Here is a 13,589-nt window from a genome sequence, read left to right as displayed (position 1 = left end):
TTGGCTGGTTTGGGTGTTCAATTGATGGAACCCGTAGGGCCACATATATATAGGTCAGGACTCAAACCGAACCCAAAAAAAATCCATGTCTCTCTTCATCAAGTCAAGTCCGGTTTAGCTCCGCACCCGCACTTACCAGGCTAAAGCGCCGCGTACTTAACGTGGTATGTTACCAGGCTAAACCGGTCTTGACTTGATGAAATAAGGAAACAATTCGACAAGCATTACAAGTTCACTAGATAGAATACGGTGCCTTGCTCATACGCTTGCCGGCCGTATCCGAGCGAGGTATGTACGCGCGTTGGCCGTATACGCGGTTTGACGAGCGACGATGAGGCTTGGCCTACTTGTAGTCTGGTGATTCTCTAGTTCATGGCAAGACCCTGAATGCATTATTCGAGTTCACCTTGTAAATGAGCCTGACGCAAGGAGAAGAAATAGTTAATCACGTTGACATAATCCTCATGTGTCTTTTGCATGCATGGAACACCCATGTGCATGGGACTGTTGGGCAGCAGCACGTACATTGAGCAACTAGGGGATGAAATAAGGAAACAATCCGACAAGCATTACAAGTTCCACAATGACATCGGTTCATCACCAACAGGCAAAAAAGATCACTAAAGAAAAAACATCGCAAGGAGAAGAAATAGTTAATCACGTTGACATAATCCTCATGTGTCCTTTGCATGCATGGAACACCCATGTGCATGGGACTGTTGGGCAGCAGCACATACGTTGAGCAACTAGGGGATGAAATAAGGAAACAATCCGACAAGCATTACAAGTTCCACAATGACATCGGTTCATCACCAACAGGCTAAAAAGATCACTAAAGAAAAAAACATTAGTGGCAATGCAGACCCAAGTGCAGGTTGTGCACAGTTTTCAGCAGAAGCTTCTCGCCAACATGTGTCCATCATTTTGCATTTGAGCCTGCAGCGAAGATCAAAAGGAATCTCTATTAATACCAAAAAGCTGGACAGTGCTCAACTGAAAAACAAATGAGATAAGAATGCTAAGAGGTGGTAGCACAATGAATTTCTTCAAACAACTTCCACAACATTCATGCCATAGTATAAGCCCATGCTGGTAAAATCTCAAAGTCCATGCTGGTAAAATAAATCTCTAAACCTAAACTGGTAAAATATCTAAGCCATTACAGTAGCTTTCAAAAGTCTAAAAAACATAAAGTTGCAACACATTACAGTAGTAAAAATAATAGTCACAAAAAACCAAACTAATTTGTATGAACTAAACAATGGCATAGTATAAGCCCATGCTGGTAAAATCTCAAAGCCCATGCTGGTAAAATAAATCTCTAAACCCCCATGCTGGTAAAATCTCAAAGCCCATGCTGGTAAAATAAATCTCTAAACCTAAACTGGTAAAATATCTAAGCCATTACAGTAGCTTTCAAAAGTCTAAAAAACATGAAGTTGCAACACATTACAGTAGTAAAAATAATAGTCACAAAAAACCAAACTAATTTGTATGAACTAAACAATAGTATCAGCAGGAAGAGCAGGAAGATGCACCAGATGGGTTCTGTTGGTCCTGCCTAGAAAGGAGGAAAGAGCGCCTAATATCAAAGTCCATGCCCTTCAATGCAAGAAACCCAGTTAAGACAGATGTTTCCTGCAGTGCCGTTGAATAGAAATAATACTCGTCCCAATGATGTTTGTTCCACTCCCCAGGGTACAAGCCCCTCATATGTTTAAACATATAAGAGCATGCACTTGTTATGTCTTCGGGTTCCTCGACCTCCTCCAGTCTCTGCAGCATCCTTTTCTTTGGTGGCATCATCGATACATCCATTGAACCTGAATTTCTAACACCCATTGAACCTGAAGTTGTAACACCCAATGGACCTGAACTTGTATCACCTATTGGACCTGAACTTTTGGATCCACCCAATGGACCTGAACTTGTAACACCTATTGGACCTGAACTTTTGGATCCAGTGTTAGGACCACCGAATAACGTGCTGAATAACTCACTGTATGCCTGCATATTCGAGAGGAAAAAAAACATACTGAATAAGACCTAGCGTTTTCAGGAGTGGGGAAAGAACGAGCAGGAGTGGGGGACATACCGTATCTTTAAGACCTAGCGTATTCCATTTCTTCTCGTACTGGCGAAATTTTTGCTCAACATTGTTAGCATCCAATTGAACATAGCCGGACATATTCGCTGAAGTTGCAACATTACGATACAATCTAGTTCTTTTGGGTGGAACACCATGAGAACTAAGATACTTCGAAGCTTCTTTTTTAACAAACTCTTCTTCATCTTGGGTCCATTTGTGTGCGTTTCTTTGTTTCTTCTATATCAAAACCAGAATCAAAACCAGAGGAAATGCATACATTTTGTTTTCTTTTAGCAGAAAAAACAGTAACGAAGTTGGCAAGGAACAAACCTCACGGCTCATCACGAGCGGCGTGGGGCTGGAAGAACAGCACGTGCTCTGACTCTTTGGCTGAATCTGTTGCTTTGGCTGCAAACATGTGGTAAAATCTCAGGTTCCATCCAGGTAAAAATCGCAGGTTCTAGCCAGGTCAGGCTGCAAAATCTCAAGTTGAGTACTGACGATTTTACCAACCAAGGAATTAATATTTTACCAACCTAGGGGCTGGAAGAACAGCACGTGCTCTGACTTGAGTACTGACGATTTTACCGGCCAATCCATAATGATTTTACCACCCAAGGACTGAAGATTTTACCAGCCAATCCCTAATGATTTTACCACCCAAGGACTAAAGATTTTACAAGCCAATCCCTAATGATTTTACCACCCAAGGACTGATGATTTTACCATCCAATCCCTCACGATTTTACCACCCAAGGACTAAAGATTTTACCACTCAAGGTCTAATGATTTTACCACCCAAGGACTGAAGATTTTACCAGCCAATCCCTAATAATTTTACCACCCAAGGACTAAAGATTTTACCAACCAATCCCTAATGATTTTACCACGGACTGATGATTTTACCATTCAATCCCTCATGATTTTACCAGATAATCCCTCAAAAATTTACCAGCAAATCCCTAATGATTTTACCACCCAAGGACTAAAGACACCCGACTAAAGATTTTACCACCCAAGATCTAAAGAGTTTACCAGCCAATCCCTAATGATTTTACCACCCAAGGACTGAAGATTTTAGCAGCCCCTCTATTTGCTTTTACCAACCATCCCTAATGATTTTACCACCCAAGGACGATTTTTGCAGCCCCTCTATTTGCTTTTACCAACCTAGTAGTGACAATTTTACCAGCAATTTTGGCATCTGAACGAACTTGTAAAATACTTCCAAAAACTGCAACTGACAATTCAGTCCTGACATACTTTATTTGGTAAAAAATGTTTATCTAACTTTGCACCAAACAATTCAGTCCTCACAATAGGCACCTTTTTAACAAAAAGATGCATGCAAAATCGTCAAAAGCTTTCACTCGAAATCGAAATCGAATCATTGAGAAATACCTAGAAATACCTGTTCTTGTTCTTCTCTGTTGCTCTTCTCTGTTGCTCTTCTCTGTTGCTCTTCTCTGTTGCTTGGGCTGCTCTTCTCTATTGCTCTTCTCTGTTGCTTCGGCTGCTCTTCTCTGTTGCACTCTGGTTCCGCCGGATTCCGTTCGGCCGGATTTCACTCTAGTTCGGCCGGATTTCACTTTGGTTGCCCCAGCATTGGGTTGCTGGGGCAGGGGCTGCTTGGCTGCTCTTCTCGTCTTCATTCGGCTGCTCTTGGTAATATACCAATGGGGGGGAGGGCGAGTAGTAGGCCTCATTACTGCTGCTAGCTCCGCCTTTTGAGAGCTCCCATTAAGCGAGGAGCTGAGAGAGCAGACCTGGCCGGCGTTTGCGTGTGGGAAAGGAGCGAGGAGCTGAGAGAGCAGACCTGGCCGGCGTTTGCGTGTGGGAAAGGAGCGAGGCGTGAAGAGGAGAGAGGAGAGAGGGAGCGTCAAACGGCGTGTGAGATATAAATGGAGGAGAGATGTGGCGGGCGCGGGATGGGCTGGTAAAATCATCAGTCCATGTGTGAAATCGTTGTGTCAGTGTGAAATCAAGTCCCCATAAAAAGCCGCGCTCTGCTTCGCCGCGGAAGCCGTTCCCGCTCTGCTTCGCCGCGGAAGTCCGGCCGTTCCCGCCGCTCTGCTTCGCCGCGGAAGTCCGGCCATTCCCGCTCTGCTTCGCCGCGCAAGCCGTTCCCGCTCTGCTTCGCCGCGGAAGTCCGGCCGTTCCCGCTCTGCTTCGCCGCGCAAGCCCCCATGCCTCCCGGCAGAAAGAAGCGTCGGGTTCTTCCCAAAAATTCCGGCGCCGCCAAGCGGATCCGCAAAGATGATCCGCCAGACGACGGCGCCAAACAAGATGATCGTCCCCCCTCAAAGAAGGTATTGGCCACCAAGCGGCGTTGCAAAGATCCGTCAGAAGAACCCGAGGATGAAGATCATGCCGCGCAAGCCCCCATGCCTCCCGGCAGAAAGAAGCGTCGGGTTCCGCCCAAAATTTCCGGCGCCGCCAAGCGGATCCGCAAAGATGATCCGCCAGACGACGGCGCCAAACAAGATGATCGTCCCCCCTCAAAGAAGGTATTGGCCACCAAGCGGCGTTGCAAAGATCCTTGCTTTGAGATTTTACCATCTTGCTTGCTGCTGCAGACAATTTTCTTGCTTGCTTGCTAGAGAATTGGTCCTTTTTTTTTTGCAGCACACAAAGGGCAAGCAGGTATCAAGGAACGAGGATGAGGAGGTATCCGGGAACGAGGATGAGGAGGTATCCGGGAACGAGGATGGGGAGGTATCCAGGAACGAGGATGAGGAATACAAGGATGATGGTGGAAACCAGGATGAAGACGATGATGGTGGACACCAAGATGAAGATAAGGTATCCAATCTTTTTCGCTGCTGCCGCATTTCCAGAATTAGTGATTTTACCATCATGTCTTTGATATTTTACCAGCATTGGCTTGGAGATTTTACTAGCATGGCATAGAGATTTTACCAGACTTGCTTGCTACAGCATTGGTCCTTGACAATTTTCTCATAAACTAGGGAATAGAGTTTAGTGTCCTTGACAATTTTCTCCTCAGAAAAATCTGTTTTTTTTTTGCAGCAGACAAAGGGCAAGAAAAAGAAATGTAACATAGGTTCACATTGTGAACCTAATTCCATCATTAAGGCAGTTGATGCTCTATCAGATTCTGCAAAATCAGTAGTGAGAGCTTCTGGTTTTGGTGCCTTTCTTCGGATGGATATTACAACTCTTTATTCCATTGATACTATCATGTATCTGATGAACAATTGTGATGTGAGCTCTGATGGTGAATCATTCACCGTTGTTGTATCAGAAGACAATCAAATAGAGGTCACACCTGAGTTTGTCAAAGAATGCTTTGGTATCCCTGATGGAGACAAATCACTAGAGGATCACTGGGGCAATGAGTACAATAAGTTTTGGCAACGCATGAAAGATCTTGGATATGCAGTCACTGCTAAAGTGAACTCTAGAGGTAAAATTCAAGAGAACAAGAAACTCCCCATCACCGAGATAATCGAATACATCAAAACTGTGAAAGATAAGCATTCGGAAGCCCGTGCTTTCTTCATGATTCTGCTATGCAAGATGTTGTTACCCACTCAGAGCAATGTACCCACTCCGCAGCACGTGGGGATGTGCTCGTACATTGATGAAGCCAAAAGCTATAATTGGTGCAAATATATTTGTCAGAATCTGAAAAGTAAGATCTCTACATGGAAGCAAAGGGAGAAACAACCATCAAAAATCGAGGGGTGCGCACTTCTGCTGTTGGTAAGTGAGAATTTTAAAACAATTTCTTTTACTCACACAATAAAAGTTGTGCTTTGACTGATTTTGCTGCTTAACAGATGTGTTTGCATCAAGCTCTTAAGCCGCAACTTGCGCTGGATGGTACACAAGCTGATCCACTCATCAATCGCTACAATGACAAAACAATTGCAAAACTGGTCAAGGGCATGAATCTCCGGCAAGAGGTATGCGAAGCATGCTTCTACTATAGTAATTTTGTACTACAGAAACCTATAGTAATTTTGTACTACAGAAACATATTGTAATCGTAGGTAAATTTACTATAGTCTTTACATTGGTGGCATTTCAGGTTGTCAAGCACAAGGACAACATAGTCAAGAAACCAGTCCAGAAACCAGCATCCCGAAAGCAAAAGGTTGTCCCTCTGCCTGCAACTAAAGGACCTTCCAAAAATCTAGAGGTTAGGACACGGACTTCAACCTTCTTGAGATTTTACCAGTCAACATAGTGACAATTTTACCAGGACTAAAGATTTTAGCAGCCCCTGTTGGATGTAATTGTGCTGCTCTTGTTTGATCTTCCCCTGATTAGCAAAGTCAATGGAGCAGGTGAGCTCCATTGTACACTGCCTGTCGTATAGGGCAGTATGCCCTGTCTTGTATAAGGGCAGTATGCCCTGTCTTGTATAGAGTACTGGTAGCAGTAGAATAGTTGCTAGAAGTGCTCAAGTGTGTGTACTAGGTACTCAAGTAGTTGTACTAGGAAGTTGACTCTTGTATGTATAAGAAAAGAGAGAGCAGCTGCAGCTTAAGTTAGTTCAGCAGCAACCAAACATCAGAGAGGTGTGCGTGTGTGTTGTGGTGTTCCTCTTGTTCATCCTCTAGCTCTAGAATTGCTTAGTTGTGTTGTGATTCTTAGAGAATTACCTCTGGCATTGCCAACAGCCCCTCTATTTGCTTTTACCATCCAAGGACTCAAGATTTTACCATCCCCTGTAATTGATTTTACCAGTACTATAGATTTTAGCAGCCCCCTCTATGATTGAGAAATACCTAGAAATACTTCTTCTTCTCTGTTGCTCTTCTCTGTTGCTTTGGCTGCTTATTCGTTCTTAAGATTTTACCATCCTGAAACCTACGATTTTACCTCTGCCTTTCAGGACCACATCATTGAAATTGCATCTGTGCAACACTTTCTCAATGAAAGTGAGGTTGACAAGGATGAGGAGGGCATCCTTTTAAAAGAAATGAAGAGCTGTCAAGACAAGTTGATGGAAGCATTAAAGGAACACCAGATCAAAAATAACGAAAATTTAAAGAAAATTGCGGAGGAACATTCATACTTGTCTAAGATGTACAAAGAAATCAAACGCAGGCGGGCCCTAGTTGAAGATGTGAAAATAGAAGAGCAGATGAAGGAAAATTGTGTGGTGGAAATAGATGGAGTTCAGATAATGGAGGATAATTTTGTTCGTATCTTCGCACCAGGTGGTCATTTGCACGATGACGTTGTGGGAGTTCTGAGGTTCATTTGGATGAAATCATGGGATGACCAGATTGTTCTTTCAATGGGTGCTGTTGTAAGTGCCATTTAGCAACAAATTGATATACTGGATTCGCTTGCCAACAAAAAATATCACTACAGCATTGCTGGGGCGGTAAGGACGAAGCTGAGTGCTGTTATTTCGTTGGTCGCAAAGGAACACCCCGACTTCTCAGGTTGGAGCTTGCCAAGTGTACCTTCTCTCCCACAGCAGGAAAAAAGTTTGGACTCCGCATTCTGTGTGATGATGTTCATGAGGCACTATAATCCAGATAGTCATAAACTTGAGTTTTTTGAACTTGGAGCTGATTGGAAATCTGGAGAACTTAGGATTGATAATTTGTGGTACTTAATCCATCACAGGATCGAGAAGAGCAGCCAAGCAGCCCCTGCCCTAGCAACCCAATGCTGGGGCAACCAAAGTGAAATCCGGCCGAACTAGAGTGAAATCCGGCCGAACGGAATCCGGCGGAACCAGAGTGCAACAGAGAAGAGCAATAGAGAAGAGCAGCCGAAGCAACAGAGAAGAGCAACAGAGAAGAGCAACAGAGAAGAACAAGAACAGGTATTTCTAGGTATTTCTCAATGATTCGATTTCGATTTCGAGTGAAAGCTTTTGACGATTTTGCATGCATCTTTTTGTTAAAAAGGTGCCTATTGTCAGGACTGAATTGTTTGGTGCAAAGTTAGATAAACATTTTTTACCAAATAAAGTATGTCAGGACTGAATTGTCAGTTGCAGTTTTTGGAAGTATTTTACAAGTTCGTTCAGATGCCAAAATTGCTGGTAAAATTGTCACTACTAGGTTGGTAAAAGCAAATAGAGGGGCTGCTAAAATCGTCCTTGGGTGGTAAAATCATTAGGGATGGTTGGTAAAAGCAAATAGAGGGGCTGCTAAAATCTTCAGTCCTTGGGTGGTAAAATCATTAGGGATTGGCTGGTAAACTCTTTAGACCTTGGGTGGTAAAATCTTTAGTCGGGTGTCTTTAGTCCTTGGGTGGTAAAATCATTAGGGATTTGCTGGTAAATTTTTGAGGGATTATCTGGTAAAATCATGAGGGATTGGATGGTAAAATCATCAGTCCGTGGTAAAATCATTAGGGATTGGTTGGTAAAATCTTTAGTCCTTGGGTGGTAAAATTATTAGGGATTGGCTGGTAAAATCTTCAGTCCTTGGGTGGTAAAATCATTAGACCTTGAGTGGTAAAATCTTTAGTCCTTGGGTGGTAAAATCGTGAGGGATTGGATGGTAAAATCATCAGTCCTTGGGTGGTAAAATCATTAGGGATTGGCTGGTAAAATCTTCAGTCCTTGGGTGGTAAAATCATTATGGATTGGCCGGTAAAATCGTCAGTACTCAAGTCAGAGCACGTGCTGTTCTTCCAGCCCCTAGGTTGGTAAAATATTAATTCCTTGGCTGGTAAAATCGTCAGTACTCAACTTGAGATTTTGCAGCCTGACCTGGCTAGAACCTGCGATTTTTACCTGGATGGAACCTGAGATTTTACCACATGTTTGCAGCCAAAGCAACAGATTCAGCCAAAGAGTCAGAGCACGTGCTGTTCTTCCAGCCCCACGCCGCTCGTGATGAGCCGTGAGGTTTGTTCCTTGCCAACTTCGTTACTGTTTTTTCTGCTAAAAGAAAACAAAATGTATGCATTTCCTCTGGTTTTGATTCTGGTTTTGATATAGAAGAAACAAAGAAACGCACACAAATGGACCCAAGATGAAGAAGAGTTTGTTAAAAAAGAAGCTTCGAAGTATCTTAGTTCTCATGGTGTTCCACCCAAAAGAACTAGATTGTATCGTAATGTTGCAACTTCAGCGAATATGTCCAGCTATGTTCAATTGGATGCTAACAATGTTGAGCAAAAATTTCGCCAGTACGAGAAGAAATGGAATACGCTAGGTCTTAAAGATACGGTATGTCCCCCACTCCTGCTCGTTCTTTCCCCACTCCTGAAAACGCTAGGTCTTATTCAGTATGTTTTTTTTCCTCTCGAATATGCAGGCATACAGTGAGTTATTCAGCACGTTATTCGGTGGTCCTAACACTGGATCCAAAAGTTCAGGTCCAATAGGTGTTACAAGTTCAGGTCCATTGGGTGGATCCAAAAGTTCAGGTCCAATAGGTGATACAAGTTCAGGTCCATTGGGTGTTACAACTTCAGGTTCAATGGGTGTTAGAAATTCAGGTTCAATGGATGTATCGATGATGCCACCAAAGAAAAGGATGCTGCAGAGACTGGAGGAGGTCGAGGAACCCGAAGACATAACAAGTGCATGCTCTTATATGTTTAAACATATGAGGGGCTTGTACCCTGGGGAGTGGAACAAACATCATTGGGACGAGTATTATTTCTATTCAACGGCACTGCAGGAAACATCTGTCTTAACTGGGTTTCTTGCATTGAAGGGCATGGACTTTGATATTAGGCGCTCTTTCCTCCTTTCTAGGCAGGACCAACAGAACCCATCTGGTGCATCTTCCTGCTCTTCCTGCTGATACTATTGTTTAGTTCATACAAATTAGTTTGGTTTTTTGTGACTATTATTTTTACTACTGTAATGTGTTGCAACTTCATGTTTTTTAGACTTTTGAAAGCTACTGTAATGGCTTAGATATTTTACCAGTTTAGGTTTAGAGATTTATTTTACCAGCATGGGCTTTGAGATTTTACCAGCATGGGGGTTTAGAGATTTATTTTACCAGCATGGGCTTTGAGATTTTACCAGTATGGGCTTATACTATGCCATTGTTTAGTTCATACAAATTAGTTTGGTTTTTTGTGACTATTATTTTTACTACTGTAATGTGTTGCAACTTTATGTTTTTTAGACTTTTGAAAGCTACTGTAATGGCTTAGATATTTTACCAGTTTAGGTTTAGAGATTTATTTTACCAGCATGGACTTTGAGATTTTACCAGCATGGGCTTATACTATGGCATGAATGTTGTGGAAGTTGTTTGAAGAAATTCATTGTGCTACCACCTCTTAGCATTCTTATCTCATTTGTTTTTCAGTTGAGCACTGTCCAGCTTTTTGGTATTAATAGAGATTCCTTTTGATCTTCGCTGCAGGCTCAAATGCAAAATGATGGACACATGTTGGCGAGAAGCTTCTGCTGAAAACTGTGCACAACCTGCACTTGGGTCTGCATTGCCACTAATGTTTTTTTCTTTAGTGATCTTTTTAGCCTGTTGGTGATGAACCGATGTCATTGTGGAACTTGTAATGCTTGTCGGATTGTTTCCTTATTTCATCCCCTAGTTGCTCAACGTATGTGCTGCTGCCCAACAGTCCCATGCACATGGGTGTTCCATGCATGCAAAGGACACATGAGGATTATGTCAACGTGATTAACTATTTCTTCTCCTTGCGATGTTTTTTCTTTAGTGATCTTTTTTGCCTGTTGGTGATGAACCGATGTCATTGTGGAACTTGTAATGCTTGTCGGATTGTTTCCTTATTTCATCCCCTAGTTGCTCAATGTACGTGCTGCTGCCCAACAGTCCCATGCACATGGGTGTTCCATGCATGCAAAAGACACATGAGGATTATGTCAACGTGATTAACTATTTCTTCTCCTTGCGTCAGGCTCATTTACAAGGTGAACTCGAATAATGCATTCAGGGTCTTGCCATGAACTAGAGAATCACCAGACTACAAGTAGGCCAAGCCTCATCGTCGCTCGTCAAACCGCGTATACGGCCAACGCGCGTACATACCTCGCTCGGATACGGCCGGCAAGCGTATGAGCAAGGCACCGTATTCTATCTAGTGAACTTGTAATGCTTGTCGAATTGTTTCCTTATTTCATCAAGTCAAGACCGGTTTAGCCTGGTAACATACCACGTTAAGTACGCGGCGCTTTAGCCTGGTAAGTGCGGGTGCGGAGCTAAACCGGACTTGACTTGATGAAGAGAGACATGGATTTTTTTTGGGTTCGGTTTGAGTCCTGACCTATATATATGTGGCCCTACGGGTTCCATCAATTGAACACCCAAACCAGCCAAGGACTTTGGCTGGCCCTACGGGGTCCATCAATTGAACACCCAAACCAGCCAAGGACTTTGGCCGCACCGAAGGTTCCCACTCTTAATTTACCAATTGCGTCGGATGCCGAGTGCGCCCGGGCTCACGCCAACATCGACCTACTTGAGAAGCGACGCTCTGACGTGGCGGCTCTTGTAGGTAAGTGCGGGTGCGGAGCTAAACCGGACTTGACTTGTTGAAGAGAGACATGGATTTTTTTTTTTTGGGTTCGGTTTGAGTCCTGACCTATATATATGTGGCCCTACGGGTTCCATCAATTGAACACCCAAACCAGCCAAGGACTTTGACTGGCCCTACGAGGTCCATCAATTGAACACCCAAACCAGCCAAGGACTTTGACTGGCCCTACGAGGTCCATCAATTGAACACCCAAACCAGCCAAGGACTTTGGCCGCACCGAAGGTTCCCACTCTTAATTTACCAGTTGCGTCGGATGCCGAGCGCGCCCGGGCTCACGCCAACATCGACCTACTTGAGAAGCGACGTTCTGACGTGGCGGCTCTTGTAGAAAAGGCCGGCCAAAGGAGGCAACTGGACGCCGACTATCCCCCGGATGTTGGCACTATCCTCTCGTGGCTCATGTAGAAAAGGCCGGCCAAAGGAGGCAACTGGATGCCGACTATCCCCCGGATGTTGGCACTATCCTCTCGTACCCGGCTAAGGAGCTTCTGGAGGAGGTGGACTCCTAGGAGGTGGAACCGGATTGGGTCGTCAATTCGATTCTTATTTTGTTCATGGAGCTCAGTTAGTTTTTTTTAGATCATCAAATTAGAGTCATGTGTTTATGGAGCTCGGTTAGTTTTTTTAGATCATCAAATTAGAGTCGTGTGTTTAGGAAGGGGCATGGTGATGAACCGATGTTATTGTGGAACTTGTAATGCTTGTCGGATTGTTTCCTTATTTCATCAAGTCAAGTCCATCAGTAAGGATTTTTAAATGACACCATATTACCCCGTTTAAATGACATCAGTTAGTTGATGGACATGGTAATCCCTAATGATAAATCTTTAAATGACACCATATTACCCCGTTTAACTTCGATAATTGCATGAATTTAATATCTAAACTAATGATCATACTCTATAATCGGGTCATATTCGTATATGCATGTGTTTTTGGAGGATTTTGATTTATGCAGGATAAATGATAAATTAGAGATGAATATGGGCTAAATTCGAGACAAGCGAAAGATGAAGGCCGAAAGCCCGGATGAAGCAGGCCTAATAGGCTCAGCTGCCCAAGCCATGGACTTGATGCCCACTCATGCCCGGATGCAGCCCACCAACCTCCAAGATTGCTTAAGGACTAAGCAAATGAAGATAAGATCAAGTTACTTCGGGATGAAGGCAATTCAAATGGAAAGTCATCAAGAGATAATTATATCCCGAAGCAAACGACGTCCTGGACCCACATGCAGCGAAAGGAAGACTTTAGAAGCATCAAGGAAGCTTGGGTAAAAAGTTGAGCGCAAATGGGCCAAGGAATGGCCCATGCCGCGCGGCCAAGGCTCCCTTTGGCCGCGCCGCCCAAGGCTTTCCTTAACCGCCTCGCCTTCCCCTTTGACCTAGGGTTTCCCAGGACTATAAATATCTCACCTTTCGGCCGGCACCCCATCATTCGAAGCAGAAAGCCGAGGAACTTGAGGGACATCCATCTACGGAGAGCTGAGGGCCGTGCAGTTGTCTAGAGGCTAGCCTAGGCTAGGCTCTAGCCGGCGGGATCACCCTGCGAGGAAGATCACGCCGGAGTTATGGAGCTAGGAGTCACAAGAAGGTATGGCCACGGTTGTGATCTTGTGATGTAGATTGCATAGGGTGTTCTTGTAGTCATGGTGACTAGAGGTGCATACCGGATCTATCGAGTAGTATGACACAAACTTGTGTTCGTGCCCTTGTGTTCATTACGCTGATAGGGAGCATCGTGACAGGGTGTGGCCCTTGTAAGGTGGTGATCCTCGAGAGTTGGACCGGAGGGTAGAGATTTAAAGATGCATTGAATGAGAATCATGTTTTGCTTACTGATTTAGCTAGAACTACAACATATGCATAGGCTAGGCTTTATCCTAGATAATTTACTTCTAGATAAGTGTTTATTCTTGATCATGTTCACAATCATCTTGCAACTAGAACAATGTTTTCCGATGCATAGTTAATCTAGGGTTTGTGACCTCGTTTCCACGGATTGATAAACCTTG

At 43.8% G+C, this 13,589-nt stretch overlaps 1 protein-coding gene across 1 annotated transcript; it reads left to right on the top strand.

Annotated features, from left to right (window-relative positions):
- On the top strand, positions 3,582-9,843 carry LOC110434749. Its single transcript, XM_021459465.1, has 9 exons — positions 3,582-4,596; positions 4,715-4,891; positions 5,120-5,815; positions 5,893-6,018; positions 6,144-6,254; positions 6,954-7,373; positions 8,859-8,936; positions 9,030-9,260; positions 9,349-9,843. Exons 1-9 carry the CDS (start codon positions 4,276-4,278, stop codon positions 9,841-9,843), a joined length of 2,655 nt encoding a protein of 884 aa, XP_021315140.1. The 5' UTR covers positions 3,582-4,275.

Source organism: Sorghum bicolor, chromosome 4 (genome assembly GCF_000003195.3).
Source record: "Sorghum bicolor cultivar BTx623 chromosome 4, Sorghum_bicolor_NCBIv3, whole genome shotgun sequence".
NCBI classification, from domain to species: domain Eukaryota; kingdom Viridiplantae; phylum Streptophyta; class Magnoliopsida; order Poales; family Poaceae; genus Sorghum; species Sorghum bicolor.
Note: the sequence above shows the minus strand (reverse complement) of the source record. Positions and strands in the feature narration are given on the sequence as shown.

What these genes read in the sequence shown, in the direction of transcription:
- LOC110434749 (XM_021459465.1), top strand. Translation starts at nt 4,276, where the DNA reads ATGCCTCCCGGCAGAAAGAAGCGTCGGGTTCTTCCCAAAAATTCCGGC. An exon ending in GCATGAATCTCCGGCAAGAG is followed by an intron (nt 6,019 to 6,143) that starts GTATGCGAAGCA and finishes GTGGCATTTCAG; the next exon opens with GTTGTCAAGCACAAGGACAA. An exon ending in GACCTTCCAAAAATCTAGAG is followed by an intron (nt 6,255 to 6,953) that starts GTTAGGACACGG and finishes TCTGCCTTTCAG; the next exon opens with GACCACATCATTGAAATTGC.